At 28.7% G+C, this 18,816-nt stretch overlaps 1 protein-coding gene across 5 annotated transcripts in view; it reads left to right on the top strand.

Moving 5' to 3' along the window:
- The window catches only part of LOC103578102 (rho GTPase-activating protein 32), an 85,802-nt gene that overhangs the window by 56,262 nt on the left and 10,724 nt on the right, over positions 1-18,816 (top strand). Inside the window, exon 1 of one of the 5 annotated variants that reach the window (XM_053739631.1) lies at positions 17,252-17,300. The exons of 3 other annotated variants lie outside the window; for them this stretch is intronic. In XM_053739631.1, the coding sequence (XP_053595606.1) occupies positions 17,253-17,300 (48 nt within the window). In that variant the 5' untranslated portion in view covers position 17,252. Of the gene's footprint in view, positions 1-17,251; positions 17,301-17,430; positions 17,542-18,816 lie in introns of those variants that run through there. One more of the 5 variants, XM_008559056.3, reaches the window with a different exon arrangement.

The raw sequence follows: 18,816 nt of genomic DNA, 5'->3' as shown, positions 1-18,816 counted from the left end.
CTTATACTGTACTGCATCATTACGGTGATGCTCTAAAACCTTCCTTGTGCAATGGAGGTGCAGTGGCTAGGAAAACCATAGAGAAAACCTAGCCAATACAGTTTCGGTTTGGGTGAAGCTCCAGTGATCGATAAAATTCCCATTTTACCGATCACTGGATCTTCTTCCCGTGCCTAACGATTAGAGACCTTCGTTCGAACGCGACGTGGGGCTAAACGGTCACCCAGCCAAGTAGTGATTTTGCTCGATGCTACTTAACTTCGGTGGTCGCCCGAGCCACCTGCATGCTGAACGGCTGCCTCAGCCGCGTCTCTTTGAAAATTATATTTAAACCACTTTTCACGAAAATAGAGGCGTTCGAAAAAAAAATCTCTATATTTTTCAAAATTCGATATTTTGAAAACGGATGGAGGAGATGATTTGAATAAAATCATGAAGGCCTCTTTGAACCTATACTAAAAGATAAAAAAGTTACAAAAAAATCCGAGGCGCAAAAACTGAATGGTGTCCGATTTGTCGTGGAACGCCCCATATGCATATATATTTTCAAGCAATACAGCACTTTTGGAAGCCATCTGGCGTGATGCATGGCTCCAAGAGCTTTAAATTTGACACCACTCTTAGGTATACCACCTAAGAATATGTAACTGAGTTCCAAAAATTCTCGATAGTCATCTCTTGGGTGACGATTCTAGTGAAAAAAGATATCATTATACGTTATCGTATGTCAATTAAAAATTTCAGGTTATTCCAGAGGTCAGCTAATGTATTATAAGTTTAAACTATTATTTAAAACTCAATCATAGGTTGGAATATTATTCAATTATAAATCAACAACTATATGAAAGCTTCCCGTTTTTTACTTACATGTGTAGAAAATTAATTAATTTTTTTCAACAAAAAAAAAAAAAGAATACTTGAAAATAATAATCTAATGCTTATAAATTTTAATATTTTAAATAATTATTTTTACCTCAAACTGATCTTGTATAAATATAAGTATCTCATTTTTTTTTCAAACAAAATATTTTTTATTGCCTCATCTTCAATACTAATTTCATAATTGGTGGTATTAATCATGCTCCAATTATTTCGAAACCTATTGAAAATTGGTACATTGGGGCCATTTGTTACTGGCCAAGCAATCTCTGTGATATTTTTTAAAACTACTTCATAAACATTATGTCGACATGCTAATCGGAGTAAATTTTTTTTCTAATACTGTACAAACACCTGCGTTAACATTTTGAAATAATTAAACATTATTAGACTATATTGGCAAAGTTTGAGATGAGTGGAATATTTCGAGTCGAATCAAATCGATGTGCTTTGATACGACCGCTGTAAATACTGGAAATTTATTATGTATTATTTTGTTATTTTTAGTTAATATAGTGGTGACACGACCGGTTGCCCTTGGACAAAAAAACCTCGTAACAAAATAACCTGAACAAAAATATCTTTGTTATAAATTGAAATTTAAAAAAAATACAACAATTATTGAGTATACTTATGAAATTTATTTACATAAAATAAATGTTATATTTTTATATAAATAACAACTATTCATCAATTAATAATTGCACCTTAAGCATACAACCCATACTCCTAATCAGGTACACTTTCTTATTGCATGTAATTTAATATAATTTAATGAATACTATTTATGGAACATTAACATGTATTGCAAAGATATCAATCACATCAGTAGTTATGAAGGAAATAATAATAATAAAAACATTAATAGCTATAATTGAGAAATTCTAACAAATTATATAATGATTATTAAACTAAGAAGAGTACCAATATCATGAAGATATTGTAATTTTTTTTTTTATCTATTGGTCCACAATTTTTTTCAACCGACTATCAAATTTAGCATACATTTTTCTTCGTTTAGGCATAACATTCATACCGGTGTTAAGTTGTGTTATAAAAAGTTCAGTAATCATCTGTTTATCTTTTATAACATTTATAAATCTACTCATGGATGCATGACTCACACGAACTTTAGCATTAAAAGACGAATGCCACCCTTCGATGCCATTATTAGAGCGCATTTCTTCATTAATAACGGCATCATAACAGTTCCATAATTTAATTGGAAAATAAGGTTTCAAACGGCGCTTGCCACTATGTGACAACACACCGACCCAAGTTTTCACAAAATAATTCACGAAAAGCTCCAATTCATCCTCATAATTGTCGAAATATGTCGATTGTATAAGTTCTGTGAATTCATCACAAACATCTTGGACAGGAACGAATGCCAATGTCATTAACATTTTAATGTTCAACGCGAATCGAACATTATTATTATATAGTTTCTGTAATCCTCCTGACTGTACATTTCTCCATAATGATTGGGTAAAGTGGAAGAAGCAAGCTGACATGTTTGCATCTGAAAAGCATGATGTAAACGCTGTCATAAATGCTGATTCGAAGTCAATCATTATTCTTCTAGGCTGTAAGCCAGGTACACGGTTCTTTATCACAGTTAATGCATCAGAAGCATATCTTAATCGGCAGAAGCATATAAATTAATAGCAACAACTTGCCGTTTACCACTGCATGTATGGTATATAATTGCTTAAATATCTTAGGAACTGAAGAAAATGTTCCGTCTCAAGCCCAATTAGGATACTCAGCTAACGTTTATAAATTTTTATTTGTTGCAAAAATTAAAAAACGTAATTTACCACCACCACTATCATAAAAGAGGAACTTGTCATCTTTTTTAGTAACAGTATAAGCATCAGGTATAACTAAATCTTTCCTTGAATTAACTTCTGGAAACAACGGCATCACATCATTCCTAGCTCGTTGAATATCACGTGCCATTAGCGGATGCAATAACTGATGCAGGATTATCATCGTTAGATATGGCTCTTTTTTTAATTTTATTCATAACAACTTTAGCTTGAATGTCAGAAACTTCAGAAGCATGTACATGATTAGGTTGATCTCCAATAACATTTCCTATAATAATAATTACAATCCCAATGTTATTAAAATCATTCGTTGGTATTGATTCAATAAACCCTTAATACTAAAATACTAACCAGTACGCTTATCAGAATCAGTGTAAATAATGGCTTTACAAGAAATGATACCTTACACAACGCCACGATATTCCTTTTTTTACATCAGCCTTCCGGGTATACAAGTAACCTCCATCATACAATTGCTTTTTATTTTTTTGTGATAACATAAATTTTAATGACATTTTTAATTATAATATTATAGAATTAATAATTTCGATACTAAAATCACCAAATGACGCGAATCCAACTTTTCAGAACATATAACTTACGTATATACATTAACCAAACTTGTAATGTATAAACCAATAACATAAATTAATCAGTGTATCCATAGATAGCGACTATTTACAAATGATTTAGCGGGAAAATAATTTAATTTTAAACATTTATAATTTTTCAGGTTATTGTTGTGCAGGTTGTTTTTTTTCGGGTTATTTTGTCCGAGGTTATTTTGTCGAGGTTATTTTGTCCGAGGGCAATCGGTCGTGTCACCACTATATTGACTAAAAATAACAAAATAATACATAATAAATTTCCAGTATTTACAGCGGTCGTATCAAAGCACATCGCTTTGATACGACTCGAAATATTCCACTCATTTCAAACTTTGTAGATTATTTTAGCCTGATTAATTCCACTTGCTTCTTCAACTATCGGAACTCCAAGAAGCTGTTTAATATTTTGCCCTGAAACAGTTATTGGCAGCCTTTTTACTTTTATTGTATTTGTAAGTGTAGGTAACGATTTCCCATCCCAGTGAGCAACAAGACCCTGCGTATTATCAAGAATATCATCCTTCAACGTTTCAGTAATCTCTTCTCTCATTGAAATACGAGCATTTCGGATTGTAGTGTAGCTCAAGTTATACTTATCGATATCAAATCCAAGACTAGTAATGACAGCAAAAATTATACACATCACATTCCTATCACTAGTTTTCGTTCGATCTAATGCTGACACTAATTCAGGTGTCATAACATCGATTTTTCTTAATTTAGCTTTAGTACTAAAGAAAAAATGAGATACTTATATTCATACAAGATCAGTTTGAGGTAAAAATAATTATTTAAAATATTAAAATTTATAAGCATTAGATTATTATTTTCAAGTATTCTTTTTTTTTTTTTTTGTTGAAAAAAATTGATTAATTTTCTACACATGTAAGTAAAAAACGGGAAGCTTTCATTATAGTTGTTGATTTATAATTGAATAATATTCAAATCTATGATTGAGCTTTAAACAATAGTTTATAATACTTATACAATAACTTATAATACATTAGCTGACCTCTGAAATAAACCTGAAATTTTTAATTGACATACAATAACGTATAATGATATCTTTTTTCACTAGAATCGTCACCCAAGAGATGACTATCGAGAATTTTTGGAACTCAGTTACATATTCTTAGGTGGTATACCTAAGAGTGGTGTCAAATTTAAAGCTCTTGGAGCCATGCATCACGCCAGATGGCTTCCAAAAGTGCTGTATTGCTTGAAAATATTTATGTTTAAAAAACAATTTTTGTAAAAACCTCAGAAATAAATGCGTTACGTAGAGTTTGTGTGTTTATAGTACTATTTTATGTTAAAGCATGGTTTACCGCGCCAAATACGATAAAAGCTCCCTATCGCGATTTGGAGTTATTTAAAAATTTAATCGAATTCAAAAAAATTATGGAGGGTAGAGGTAAGGAGTACTCTCTCATATGGGGCTTCACTTTCAAAAGTATCCATGATAAGCTGTTAGATTATAGTTCCAAAATCAACTAAAAAGGCGCTGATGACCACTGATAATTCGATGTGAATTTGGCGATTATTGATGAAATGAAGTATGCCAAAGGGAAATAGTAAAGTATAAAAGTAGTTGTACTGAATAGAGTATTTTATAAAAATAATGTATATGAGTATACAATTGAAAACAGAGTCAAGTGAGAATAAACACGGTGAAATATAACCTGAAAAATTGTGATTTTTTTTATAAAGTACTGTTTCTAAATATTTTCAAGAACAATTTAAATTATTTATAAAATATATTTTTATTAAAGACTTATATTCTTAAACACTATGGTAAGAGCTTGTGCTGTGAAAAGTTGCCCAAGTGGCCGGAAAAATAAAAAAGTAGTGAAAGAAACATCGTGTTCTGTGTCTTTTTTTTCAAGCAAAAGTATGTATATATGAAATTATAGTTCACATTAGAATTTTTTATTCAAGAAGATACTAGTAATATAGGTTTTGCATGAATGAATATAATTAATGAATTCAAATATATTAATCATTACTAATATTTTTGCATTAATGTTTAGACTCCAGCAAGGTTACAACATTGGACCAAATCTTTGGGTTAGTGTTGAAAGCATCCGATTACATTTGTCAATTTCACTTCAAGGAAAAAAATATAAAAATGTATTCCAAGATTGTCATCGAAAATGATGTTCACTTACATCATTTAAGCAGAAAAGATCTTACAGAAGACGCAGTGCCAACGATCGAACATCAGTTGCAGCTCAATCCTGAACTGCAGCAACAAGATCAGCAACAACTAAATCAGGAGCAACAGCAGTCGAAACAAGAGCAATTGCAACCCGAACAAGAGCAACTGCAATCCGAGCAACAGCAACTAGAGCAAGAGCAAGAGCAACAGCAACCAGAACAAATACCGCAAATTGAAAAACCAATTTCGTATTTCAGAAAAAATTTAACATTACTACCCCAGCATTGGACTTACGCTGAAAAACCTGACGCTATGGAGTTTATTCGAATTGATCCTGTGCGAATGCAGATCCAAAATCATATAGCTTTAAATGAGGATTTCTCTATTTCGGTAAATATACATGCTTTTTTCATTACATTGTATTATTTGACTCAATTAATTATTCAAATTAATTAATATTTTACAGGTAATTTTTACAAATTTTGAAAAAGTCAATTTAAATGATAAATTATTTTCACCTGATGAAATATTTGATTATTTAAAATCTGTGGAAAAATGGCCGTTGTGCGTTGGCACGCAAATAAAAAAACAAAGGTAACGTAGATGTATAATTTGGAAATACTATAATAATTTGAGAAAACAAATGCGAAATGTCATTTAATTGTTTTTTTATTTTTAACTTAATATTTCAGGTACTCTAATGAATGCAAACGTGTAGTCATCGGGGATGAAGCTTATCAAAGGAACCAAATAAATCCAAGATGTAAATCTTGCAGAGTTCTCCGAAGCCGATTGCAGAGCTGCGATAGTACGGGTATTAAGTTGCAAAAATCGGTTACACGTAAACGACGCACTGTAAATGTTATCAAGCAATGTAAACGTTTGAAGACAACGGTGAGTTTTAATTTCAACTTACTATTTTCATTAATATTTATTCAGATTTTATTATATGCATTTATTCTATTTTCTTTTCTTTTGTTTTTTATCAAACGTTGCTTGAGGTATACTTTATACAGCACTTTTCCGTCTGGTTAAAGGAATCGGAAAATATGACGATGGAATTACCAAATAATTAAGTTGAATTAGTAAATTAAGATTTTATATAGAACTATCTAATTTTTTCAGCAAGTAAATTGTCGTATAAATAGTATCAACTGCCACGAAACTATACCGGAATTTTCGATCAGGAGTGCATAAGAAAATGAAATTAAACATATACAATGAAAACTGGGGATCCAATTGTACAAAACAGCATTAAATTGTATGCCACAAGATCACCTTATACATAGATTTTGTTTATTTAATTTTTAGCATATATAATGGATTCTATTTACAAATACAGTAATTTGTAAATATAAATGAATTGTATAAATTTTTCGAAACCACGATAATTTAGTATTACTTTTTAAGTTATATTATCGATCAACAAATTGTACAATAATTTTTTATTTAATGAAATCAAGGAATAGATTTAGTAGTACCATGACGGGAGAAAATATATCAGATTTAATTTAATCTGATTTTAGGTTTTTGCCTCCATGGAAACAATATTTTATTTGTTAATTTATCTTTAAGTTTATTTAAACTAATACAAAATATTTATTCTTGAAAATTATCTGTTTTATTTTAATGTTTAATTGTTTTAATCATGTTTTAACTATCGAAACTACGAAGACTGCGCAATTAAGTTTTAAATGTATTTATTACTTTTGTAAGACTCATTATATAAGCAGTATTTAATAATTGTTGAGAATTAATTATTATGTTAAAATGTTCTATTTTTTTAAATATATTTATTTACTCAATTTTTAATTTAATTATTCGTTATTATACAACCCTTCACTAAAAAAATTTTTATTTTTATCATTTATTGGTTATATTATAAATGGTATTTTATATTTCATTATTCAAAAGAATTCTGAAATTTTTAAAATTATTGTTATAAATTTAATCAATGTAAGAAATTATTTTATTATCTCGGCATTTCAAAATTTTATAACTAAATTTTTGAAAGTCGCGCGTTTACGGACCGGATATATATCTTTCTTCGTTTCATTCTGTCCTACTCTAACAGTTTTAAGCGCTTTCGTTCTAATGCCGTCATCAGCTTACAGCAGCGCCACCATAATTTCACATGACTTTATGGACACTTCTAATATACAGAGAAAGTGCTCCTTACCTCTACCCTCCATAAAAAAAATGTATCCTTAAGTGGCACAAGCAGCGTTAACAATGCTCTATCAGGACATCTATGATATTTACATGAGAATTTAGCTGTTTTAGCTCTGTTTGACCCTGCAGTATCACAGGAAGAAAAATTAAAGAGGGTAAATGCCATTTAAAATAAAAAATCTACATCTCATAAGAGTAAACGATTCACTATACATAAGAGTCAAATAGACTTGGTTGCGACAAAATGTATCAGTGATTTCGTTAGTGAAAAGTCATTTACTATTTTTAAAGAATTTGAAGTCTCGTACAAATTTATTAATATTGACCCGGCTTTATGGGAGTCAGATTTTGATTAACAAAAACGTATTAAGACATTTAAATCCTTGAGGGTGGTGAATGATACGGCAGAGCGAGGTGTAGCACTTATTGAGGGTTTTAATAACTGCTTGACTCGAAAATTAAGACCAGCGCCAATATTTATTACAGGTCGTTTAAAATCATCGACAATTATATTCGTCCTGTCTAAAAACAAATGTTCAGGAACAGCCTCTGTAGATACGTAAAATATTTGCGGTACAATGTACAAATCACTTTCATTGTGAATAATAATAATAATTTTGACATAATTAATAATTTATTATCCCTTAATCATTATTTTCATTTAAATAAATATTTATGTTCGCTTAATCTTTGAATATCTTACAAATTTTTATTTTTTTGGTAAGTAATAAATAAAATAAACCGAAAAACTACTAAAACTATGAATATTTTAATTCTACAACAATTAATCTTGAACTTTTGCTAAAATTAAAAATTTTAATAACTTCAAGTTCATATATTTTTAAAATAATACTTTAACAGATATAAGTTATTAAACTTTTTTTTATAGAAAACTAAATTTCCTACAAAAAAGGTCATTTACTTTTTATCTCTAAACTCGGCCGTTCATGAGTTAATAGCAAAAAACAATCAATTTGATATAAAATTTGACATAAAAGACTCACAGCAGTGCTAGAGTTGAACTCAGAGCTAAGCAGATATTGGCTTTTTTGAAGAGCATACAATTCTCTTTAAGAAAAACTTTTGACCGATACGATACATAAATGTGGGGTTGGGTTTTATTCATTGAAAAGGAAAAAAACTAAATTTACGTGCTTTTAGAATGGAAAAACTTTGACGACGTTGTTCTAGTGGTGACTATTAATATTAAGAGCTCAAAATTGGACTGGATTTTTATTTTAACATATAGAACAAGATTTTCAATGGGGGGTGAAAAAAAATGTTCGTTTCAAACGGAGCACCCTAATATATGTATGTATATATATATATTAGGTCGCTTTTTTTTCGCGATTATTTTTTTCTTCACTCCCATGCCGAAACTTTGTTGGAAATACCCCCAAAAAAATTCACTCAGAGTTTGTGCCCTCAATATCAATATTAAGTACTTTCCCAGAGCAGGTGAAGATTTCCCATTTAAAATACACGTAAACTTGGGTTTTTATTTTTTTAACTTCTATAACTCCGCGGCATTTTAAGAAATCATCTCGCCCAAAGTTGGGATTTTCTTAGAATTAAATGTTCTATAAAAATGCCTATTGTTGTGAAGTCGTAACTCATACGGGTGGGGTAGTACGGACCGCTAAACTGAATTTTTTCATAGGATTCTTGTTTTTTCTCTCAACACCGAGACCTACAGAAAAAATGTACATGATAATTTTATAGGAAATTCAATTCTTTACAAAACAAAGGTCCTTAGCACCGAATAACTCAGATTGATATTTTCTAAGATATTATTCAAATACAAAAATCAATATTTTCTAAGATTTGATTTGACGGTGACACACTTAAATATCCGTGGACAAAATATCCGCGACAAAATAACCACACGACAAAATATCCGCGGACAAAAAACCTGTAGACAAAATATCCCTAAAAAAATTCAATCATTTGTTATGACTCATCATTATAATCATATGTAATTTCGTATTAAGTATTCGATGAATTAAATGATAAATGTTTCAAAAATATGATTTTAATAACTTTCTTTTACTGTTATTTTAAGTATGAAAAGTTTGATGTGATGAATTCATCCCTTTGTTATGTCAGTTTTCAGGATATTCTGTCCGTAGATATTTTATTGCACATACAAAAAATTCGTGAAAAAAGGGTGCAATCGTTCACATCATTTTATGAGTGGGTATATTTTTGTAATTGCACACACACGAAATTCGTGAAAAAAGAGTGCAATAATTCACGCCTATTTATGTATGCATGAATCATATGTATTTTCGCATAAAGTATTTGATGGATTAAAGATAAATGTTAATAATATATTATTTTAATAACTTTCTTCTGCTGTTATTTAAACTATGAAAATTTTGATCTGATGAATTCATATTTTTGATCTGTTCATTTTTAGGATATCCTGTCTGTAGATATTATTTCCGCGGATATTTTATCGTGTGGTTATTTTGTCGTGTAGTTATTTTGTCGCGGATATTATGTCGCGCATATGTTGTTACGCAACCGATTTGACATTTTATGGGAGTTCAATGCTACGTAAACTTCAATAATTAATATCTCAAAAAATATCAATCTGAGTGATTCGGTGCTCAGGATCTTTTTTGTAGAAAATTAAATTTTCTATAAAATTGTCATTTGCATTATTTCTGTAGGTCTTGTTGTTCATGAGATAGTAAGAGAAAAAACAAGAAATCTTTGAAAAAATTCGGTTTAGCGGTCCCTACTACTTCACTTGTATGAGTCACGACTACGCGACAATGGACACTTTTGTAGAGCATTTAATCTGAGCAAATCCCAACTTTGGGCGAGATGATATCATAAAATGACGCGGAGTTATAGAAGTTAAAAAAATAAAAACCCAAGTTCACGTGTATTTTAAATGGGAAATCTTCACCTGCTCTGGGAAAATAGTTAATATTAATATTAAGGGCTCAAACTCTATGGGAATTTTTTTTGGGAATATTTCTAATATATATATATATATATATATATTAGGGTTCCCCAAAAAAATCGACTATTTTTCTTTTCATTTTATACTCTGAAAAATAGGTTGGTAGACACCTTAAAAAAATTCTCTCCAAGTATGAGCTCTTAATTTTCATAGAAAAGTCCTCCGCCTCTCAGTTTTTTATTTTTTCCTTATTATTAGATGGAAAAATTTATATCTCAGTATTTACTATTTCGAAAAAATATTTCGTCTCATACATTTATAAGAAATTGAATTCTCTACATAAAAGATCTCTTACAATTTTTTTGTAAACTTCACCGTTTAAAAGTTATTAAAAGTTGAAGTTTGATTATTTTCAGACAGATTTCTTTTTTCTTATGAATTTTATAACTCGTCAAAAAAAAATTATTATGATACCCGCACCTTATTTCTTTATAGGAAATCCACTGCTCTACAAAAATAGCCTCTTATGATTAGTCGATTCAATTAATCGCTTAAAAGATACTCGTCGTCAAACTTTAATGCACACTAATTTTAATAGTTTTTGATTAATAATTCGAACAATTTCAATTTAATTTACGAGTTTCGGGCAAATTCGTACAAACTTGAGTTTCTGTCGTGAAAGTAACTACTATAGAAGTTCTCTGTTCGAAAACTTATTTGTAATTTATTATTCTTATACTATTTTCATAAATTTTATCTTTATTAATTAGAAATCCCAATCGGACTGTTAATTATTTTTATGGCATTTGTTCAGAGTATATTTTAATGCTTTTTTCTACAAAATATACATAACATTTTTTGTTCGAGGGGATTTTCGTTTTGAATCCCATTGCTTCTTTTGTTTGTTTTGTGAAACTAACGCCGCCTATTTTTCCTATTCTCAACTTATCTTTAGTATCTACCCATTTTATATGGCATTTTCAGTGTTTCTAAATGTCATCATCTTGCATACCTGATAAAATAATTTATTATTTACATGGTGATTATAAGACTTATTTGTAATAATTTATTTCATCAGGTATGCAAGATGATGACGGTATATGGCGGAGTATAAAACAGGTAGATACTAAAGATAAGTTGAAAATAGGAAACATAAGCGGCGTTAGTTTCTCAAGACAAACAAAAAAAGCGATGGGATCCAGAACAAAAATCCCCTCGAACCAAAAAGTTTATGTATATTTTGTGGAAAAAAGTTTTTAAATATACTCTGAACAAACGCCATAAAAATAATTAACAATTAATTCAAAATAATACAAAATGATGATCGACATTAAATTTTTGGCTCAATTTTTTTTTGTATAACGTATTGTACTTATTTTAACCCCTGACAAGCACACTGGGTACAAAGTACCCACCCCAAAACTTTATTTCGTTATAATTCTTTGTGTATATTTGACAAAGGGCTCTTTTGTTAAATATAGATAGATAAATGGATACAAATAATGTTGTATCTATATTATAGAGAATTTTCTCAGCTTTAATTTAAAAAAAAAATTCTCTAACTTTATTAGGGACCAAGATATTTGAAAATAAAATATATTGGGTACTTTTCACCATCAATGCCTAAAGAGGTATACCGTTTAGATGTGTGCTTGTCAGGAGTTTAAAATATTCTGAAATTTTCAGAAGTGTGTTTTTTGTTTTTGCAAAATATAAATTTTTGAATTTTGTAAAAAAGAAATTTTTTTTTTCTTGATTTTTTTGTTAAGTAAAGTTAAGCAATCACGTAATTTGTTAAATTTCAGCATTAAAAATTTCACTTATTGTCACAATAATGTGAAAAAGATCATCATTGAAGGTTATATTCTTATTTATTTGATAGATATCAAGAAATAAGAATATAAATGTCACCAATGGTCTTTTTTCACATTATTACATAAAATATAATAATTATATTTGATAGATATCGAGTAAATTAGAATATAACCGCCAGTTATGGTCTTTTTCCACATTATTATGTCAATAAGCGAAATTTTTACTGCTGAAATTCACAAAATTGATTGATTTCTCAATTTGACTTAACTAAAAATAAAAAAAAAATAAAAGTTATTTAATAAAGTTCAAAAATTCATATTTTTTAATAATCCAAAAATACAGCCGATAGATATCAAATAAATAAGAATATAACCGTCAATGATGGTCTTTTTCAAATTATTATGACAGTAAGTGAAATTTTTAGTGCTGAAATTTACTCAATTACGTGATTGCTTAACTTTACTTAACAAAAAAATCAAGAAAAAAAATTTTTTTTTTTTTACAAAATTCAAAAATTTATATTTTTGCAAAAAAAAAAACACAGTTATGAAAATTTCAGAATCTTTTAAAATAAGTACAAGGTGTTATATAAAAAAAATTGAGCCAAAAATTTTATGTCGATTGTCATTTTTGACGAATTTCAAGAATTGAAAAGTTTATAAATTTGTCATTTTTCAAAATTTTTTTTTGGAATATTTTTTTTTTTATACCCTTCTTTAGTATCCCTTCCGAAAAAAGCTTTGAATCGTTATTTTAACTATCATAGTTTTCGAGGTATTGAAAGAATGAAGTTGAAAAACTGGAAAAATCGCGAAATTTTGACTTTTGCATAAATGTTGAAGAAAAATTTTAAAATTTTTATTTTCGTTGGCAGAATTGCGTTATATGGTAATAGGAAACTTCTGACCAAAATTCGTCCAAATCAAAAGGGGCGATTCCAACCATTGATCAATTTGACATGGAATGTCCCATATATATAAATTTTTCAACGAATGGTATTTTTGAACTCCACTCAACCTGTTATGAAGGATTATGACAAAATTCCTTGAAAAATCGATCATGAGGACAAATACAAAACCTAGATTTTAATAAAAATCTACCTAAAAAAAAACTGTCGATTTTTTTGGCCCACCCTAATGTATATGTTATAGAACCAAGTTTTGAGGACACGATTACGTCTACAATTCTTATCAGATCTTAATGAAATTTTCTACACTTATTCTATAGGCGATTATTAAAGTTACGTTCGAAGATAGGTGAAATGGGTTAATTAGTTTATATGTTATGGCTGTTTGAAATTTCCACGATTTTTCGAAAACACTAGTTTTTATCCATTTTCGTGTTCATATAATTTTAAAACTAATACTCATATGACAATGTCCGTAAAAAGTATCTAAAAGCTTGTCTAATAAACTTTAATTTGTGACCTTACACTTCATGTTTTGACCATTTCTCCAATAATTTGATAGCCTTGAAAATTTTTATGGAATCAAAAAATGTTAAAAATATGGTTTTCATTCCACATAATTTATGCATGTCCCATTATAATCCGGTTTCATCAGTTTTATTTTATTCTGCACAAAATAAACTATAAATTTCACAGCTATTTTAGTTTATAGTTTTATAGTTTTAAAAGAATTTCTTTTTTTACTTATGATGTTTCAAATGTACCTCTACTCTCTATGATTATCATTGGTCTTGTCTTTACGATAGCACCTACAGTTCTTATCGGATCTTGATGATATTTTTTACATTTATTCTATAAACGATTACTTTGATCACGTCCGAAGATGGGCTGAATCGTTTGAATAGTTTTGAAGTTATGGCTGTTTGAAATTTTTATAATTTTTCGTAAAAATCAGTTTTTAATCCCTGCTAAAGCTTATGTAACTTCAAAACCAATATTCATAAACAATATCCGTGAAAAGTATCTGAAAACTTGTTTAATAATCTTTAATTTATGACCTTAAACTTTATGTTTTGACCATTTCTTCTAATAATTTGATAGCCTTGAAATTTTTAATGAAATCAAAAAATGTTGAAAATATGGTTTTCATTCCACATAACTTATGCATTTCCCATTATAATAAAATTTTGACACGTGTATTTTAATGTGAGCAAAATAACCTGTAAATTCCATAGTTATTTTATATTTTAAAAGTATTTCTTTTATTATTTATGATGTTTCAATCGTATCTGTTCGTCCTATAATTAAAACTGGTCTTTCCATGGTAACAGCAATTAAAATTATGATCTCATACTAATTAAATTTTCAATACTTTATTCATGTGAAGCTTAGTTTGGTACATTATCAATATAATGTTATGGCAAATAACTATCTAAAGTTCCCTATCGAAAATAATCGTTGTCCTTATTTACCCTCATTCTTAGAAAACGAGTCCAATTTCATATCATGACTATACACTAACATGTATCACAAGATATGTATGTTAAAACTAACTTTTTATATCGATTAATTGAAAAATCTACTTTCCATTTCGGCTGCCGAATGGCCTTTTATTAAAGTATTTCTTTCGTTATTTTTGATGTTTCAAATGTACCTGTACGCCTTATAATAATAATTGTCGAGTTATCGTGACAGATGTTAGAAATCTTATAAAATCCTAATGAAATTTTCTACACATATTCCATGGGTAATTTTTTTGATTAAGTTCGAAGATGGGCTAAATCGGTTGATTAGTTCACAAGTTATGGCTGTTAAAAATTTTAACGATTGTTCGGAAAAATCAGTTTATATTTATATTCACTGTTAAAGTTGAATAACTTTGAATTCAAAACTCTTAGACGATTTCTGTAGAAAGTATCTTAAAGTTTGTTTAATAAGTTCAAATTTTTAACCTTAAACGTTATGTTCTGACTCCTCTTTCCAATAATTTGATAGTCCTGAATGTTTGGGTAGAATCAAGAAAATTTAAAAGTATGGTTTTTATTCCTGATAACTTATGTATTTCTCAGTATAATCCAATTTCATCAGCTATATTTTATTGTGATCTCTTAATTATTAAGGTTCGTATAATTCTGAAACTAAATACTTTAAATAATTTGTACCTAATGTATTTTAAAGATGACTTGATAGGCGTCAACTTTGTACCTTAAACTTGACATTGTTACTGTTTTATGATACTTTTAGAGTATTAAAAATTTTCTTTAATATAGAAATGCGCATCATTCTTGGTTTTAAGTCTCAATAACTTATGCATGACACATTAAAATCTATTTCCGTTAAATTTTTCTTGTCATTAATAAAATAATCTCTTAATTCGTTTGCACTGAAAGATAATATTTTGATAATAGTAATACTGTTAGGTTATAGTCATTATGAAAAAATTAAACAAACGCTGTAGGCTATGAATATAGCAATACTTTATTTGCGTAAAGGTTATACTGGTATATTATCTATGCAATGTTTTGTCAAATTAACTATCTGAAGTTCTCCGAGAAAGTAAGTCATTGTCCTTTTTTACCCTTACTCGTAGAAAACGAACCTAATTTCATAGCTGATTACACACTAACTTTTATCACAAAATATTCATGTATGAAATGAACTTATTCGATTGATTGAGTAAGAAATCTACCTTCCATTTCAGCTGCCGAATGGCCTTTTTTTTATACGTAAATGACAATTCATCTAGTACAGAAGTTAATTTTAGTTTTTTAATCTCATAGTATTGGTTACCTGAAGTAATAATTCTCTAGTCTGACACTACCAAACACGTTCTTCCACGCTGGTTCACAAGAAAAAATCGATAGAATCTCGCGCGCACTGGCACACTGTACTCTAGAATGCTATCTTGCTCATTTGGACACTCTTGGTTTGCTTATTTTCCTGGTTACATATTCGCTTACGAAAATTGTCATACTAACGTAATTGTTCGTGTTCATTTATACTGATAGTCGTTTAAAATTTCGATTTAATTCAAAAAAATTTTACACTTGCAAAAAAATAAGTTTATTTAATCATATATTTGATTTAAAATCAATTAAAGTTTAATTTTTATTAATAGTTTAATAATTATTTATATTATTTTAAATTGTTAGCGACATACACAAAGTATGAGTTGAACAATAATGAAGAGATACATAATACAAATAAAGTGAAGTATTAAGATTTTCGTGTCATGGTTGATAAGATCGAGACAAATAAAATGATAAATTAATCAAGTACTTCTAGGCTAATTTAAGTCTTCAGTCATTTAATCAAAGATATTTAAATTTTATCTTAAGATATATTTGACTCAATAAAAACAAAACAATAAAATATGGGTAAAAAATTAAAATAAACTCATCAATGAAATCAACTAATAGTGAAACACTGATGATATAAAAAAGTTAAAAAGCGGCATCGAAATTCCAGTCGAAACGGCCGTGAATATTCAAGCTTTGATTCCGTGAGTTCCAAATGTGACCTAATTTTTTTAATCGGGTTTACTTTTGGAACTCCGTTACTGTTGGTACTACGAAAATCATCATAACGAAATTACCACCGGCGACATAAACAAACTGAGAACGAAATATCAGTGACACAAGAGCGCCCACATCATTTTATCATTTTTATTTAAAATATTAAGCTCATGCTTACAATTCTTGTTCAAATCATAAAATAAATTAATTTTACTTTTATGTTGTTTCATTAAATTACAAGAAAGTCAAAGTATGATAAATATATATATTTTTTAATATTTATAAAATTTACTATCGAATAATTAGGTTAAATTGTTGGAGAAAGTGAAGAAAATGATGTTTAAAGAGTAAATAAAATGTATCCCAGAATGGAATTAATCTATATAACGTTCAATAGTTGATGATAATTTATTATATAAATGTAGAATCAACTGTAACAACTTTTCTTGATGATGCGTCGTGTTCTTACTGGTTGCAGCAGCTGTTCAAGTCAATTTGAGGTATACAGATGTTTATACATATATAATTATAAATATTCATGTATAAAGTGGATTGAAAAACAACGAGTTAAAAGTACACGACAAAAATGATCGAAAATGTGGTCTAAATTATTAAAATAAATTTTTATATAATAAAGTCAACATGCGTTGGTTTTTTTCTTGATGATTATACGCTGAACCAAGTTGATGTTAGTCTATGTGCTGCTCATTATAATAATTATTAATTTTATATGTAGATAAGGTTAGTGTCTATTTATTATAATCTTGATTTGAAATAAACTATCATCATCGGTCCTTAAAAATCACAATAAGTCAATCGTTTACGCATGCGGCACGACGTGCACTGCGTCGTCGCGATGCCAAGTTGAGAAAGAGTGTTGTCAAAAGGGTAGTATAGTGAAGAGATAAAGATAACAAATGCCTATAATAGTTGGAAAGTTGCGAAGTGTGAATAGGAGGAAAAAATCTGGTAATATGTCGGACGATCCAGTGACATCCGAGTATTCTTCCCTGCAGTATTGTTGCTTCAACTTTATAATAAATATATATGTAGACGGTGCGATGTCTCAGGTGGCAACGTAATATTTTATAGTAGATGAGGTAGTCATGTTTCCGTGTATAGTATGTTCAATCCTCTAAAAAAAAAAATGTTTTTATTAATTTATTTTTTTTTGTTTTTTATTTTAATGTTTATTTATTATTTTATAAACCGTAATACTTAAGCGAAGTCACTTAGAATTATTACAAAGTGTGCTTTTTGAGTTCATTTGTAAAAATAATTATGATTATGAACGAAAACGATCAAGCGGTGTTTGCAAAGAGAATAACATTTATTACTATTTATAGCAGGGTATCTTTTATATTTCATAATTAATTAGAAATCACACCATTTGGGATTATGAACTTTGAAAATAAACATATTTAATAACGTTTGAAAAGTAGTTTATAATTTTTTAAATAATTAATAATCACATAAAAATAATAATTTCTCATTATTAAATTTTAATTATGATGAAAGTTTACGTTAAGGGGGGGGGGGGTTAGTGGCTAAATCGTGAAAAAAAAACGCTTTTTTTATTTCTTTTAGGCGTATGGATTGAGCTAATTTATTAAAACCTTTTGAACATTATTAAGTGTATACTCAATAACATTAGGTACACTGAAAAAATAACACTGCTGTAATAGCAATACAGTACTACCTTAGTAAGTTACGACCTTACACTATTACGAATTTTCTCATTTTTACAACCCGTGCTTAACCCTAAACCACCAAAAAAATTTTTCGAACTACCTGAAACCCTCATATTACATTTCAGTTTCATAGTGTGTGTGAGAGTATGTTTATTGTATTTTATAAAGTAGCTGATCATTTTATGAGATTTTGAGGGGTAATGTGGACACGCAAAAATTGTAAAAAATATACAATCGATAAATTTTGAGTTAATTTAGTTTATTAGACTTTAAGATAACCCATACAGTCGTTACTTAACTTTTAAATTAATATCAGATTTAATAT

This window comes from Microplitis demolitor, chromosome 5 (genome assembly GCF_026212275.2).
Source record: "Microplitis demolitor isolate Queensland-Clemson2020A chromosome 5, iyMicDemo2.1a, whole genome shotgun sequence".
NCBI classification, from domain to species: Eukaryota; Metazoa; Arthropoda; class Insecta; order Hymenoptera; family Braconidae; genus Microplitis; species Microplitis demolitor.
The sequence above is the reverse complement of the archived record's forward strand: the minus strand, read 5'-3'. Positions and strand labels throughout refer to the sequence as shown.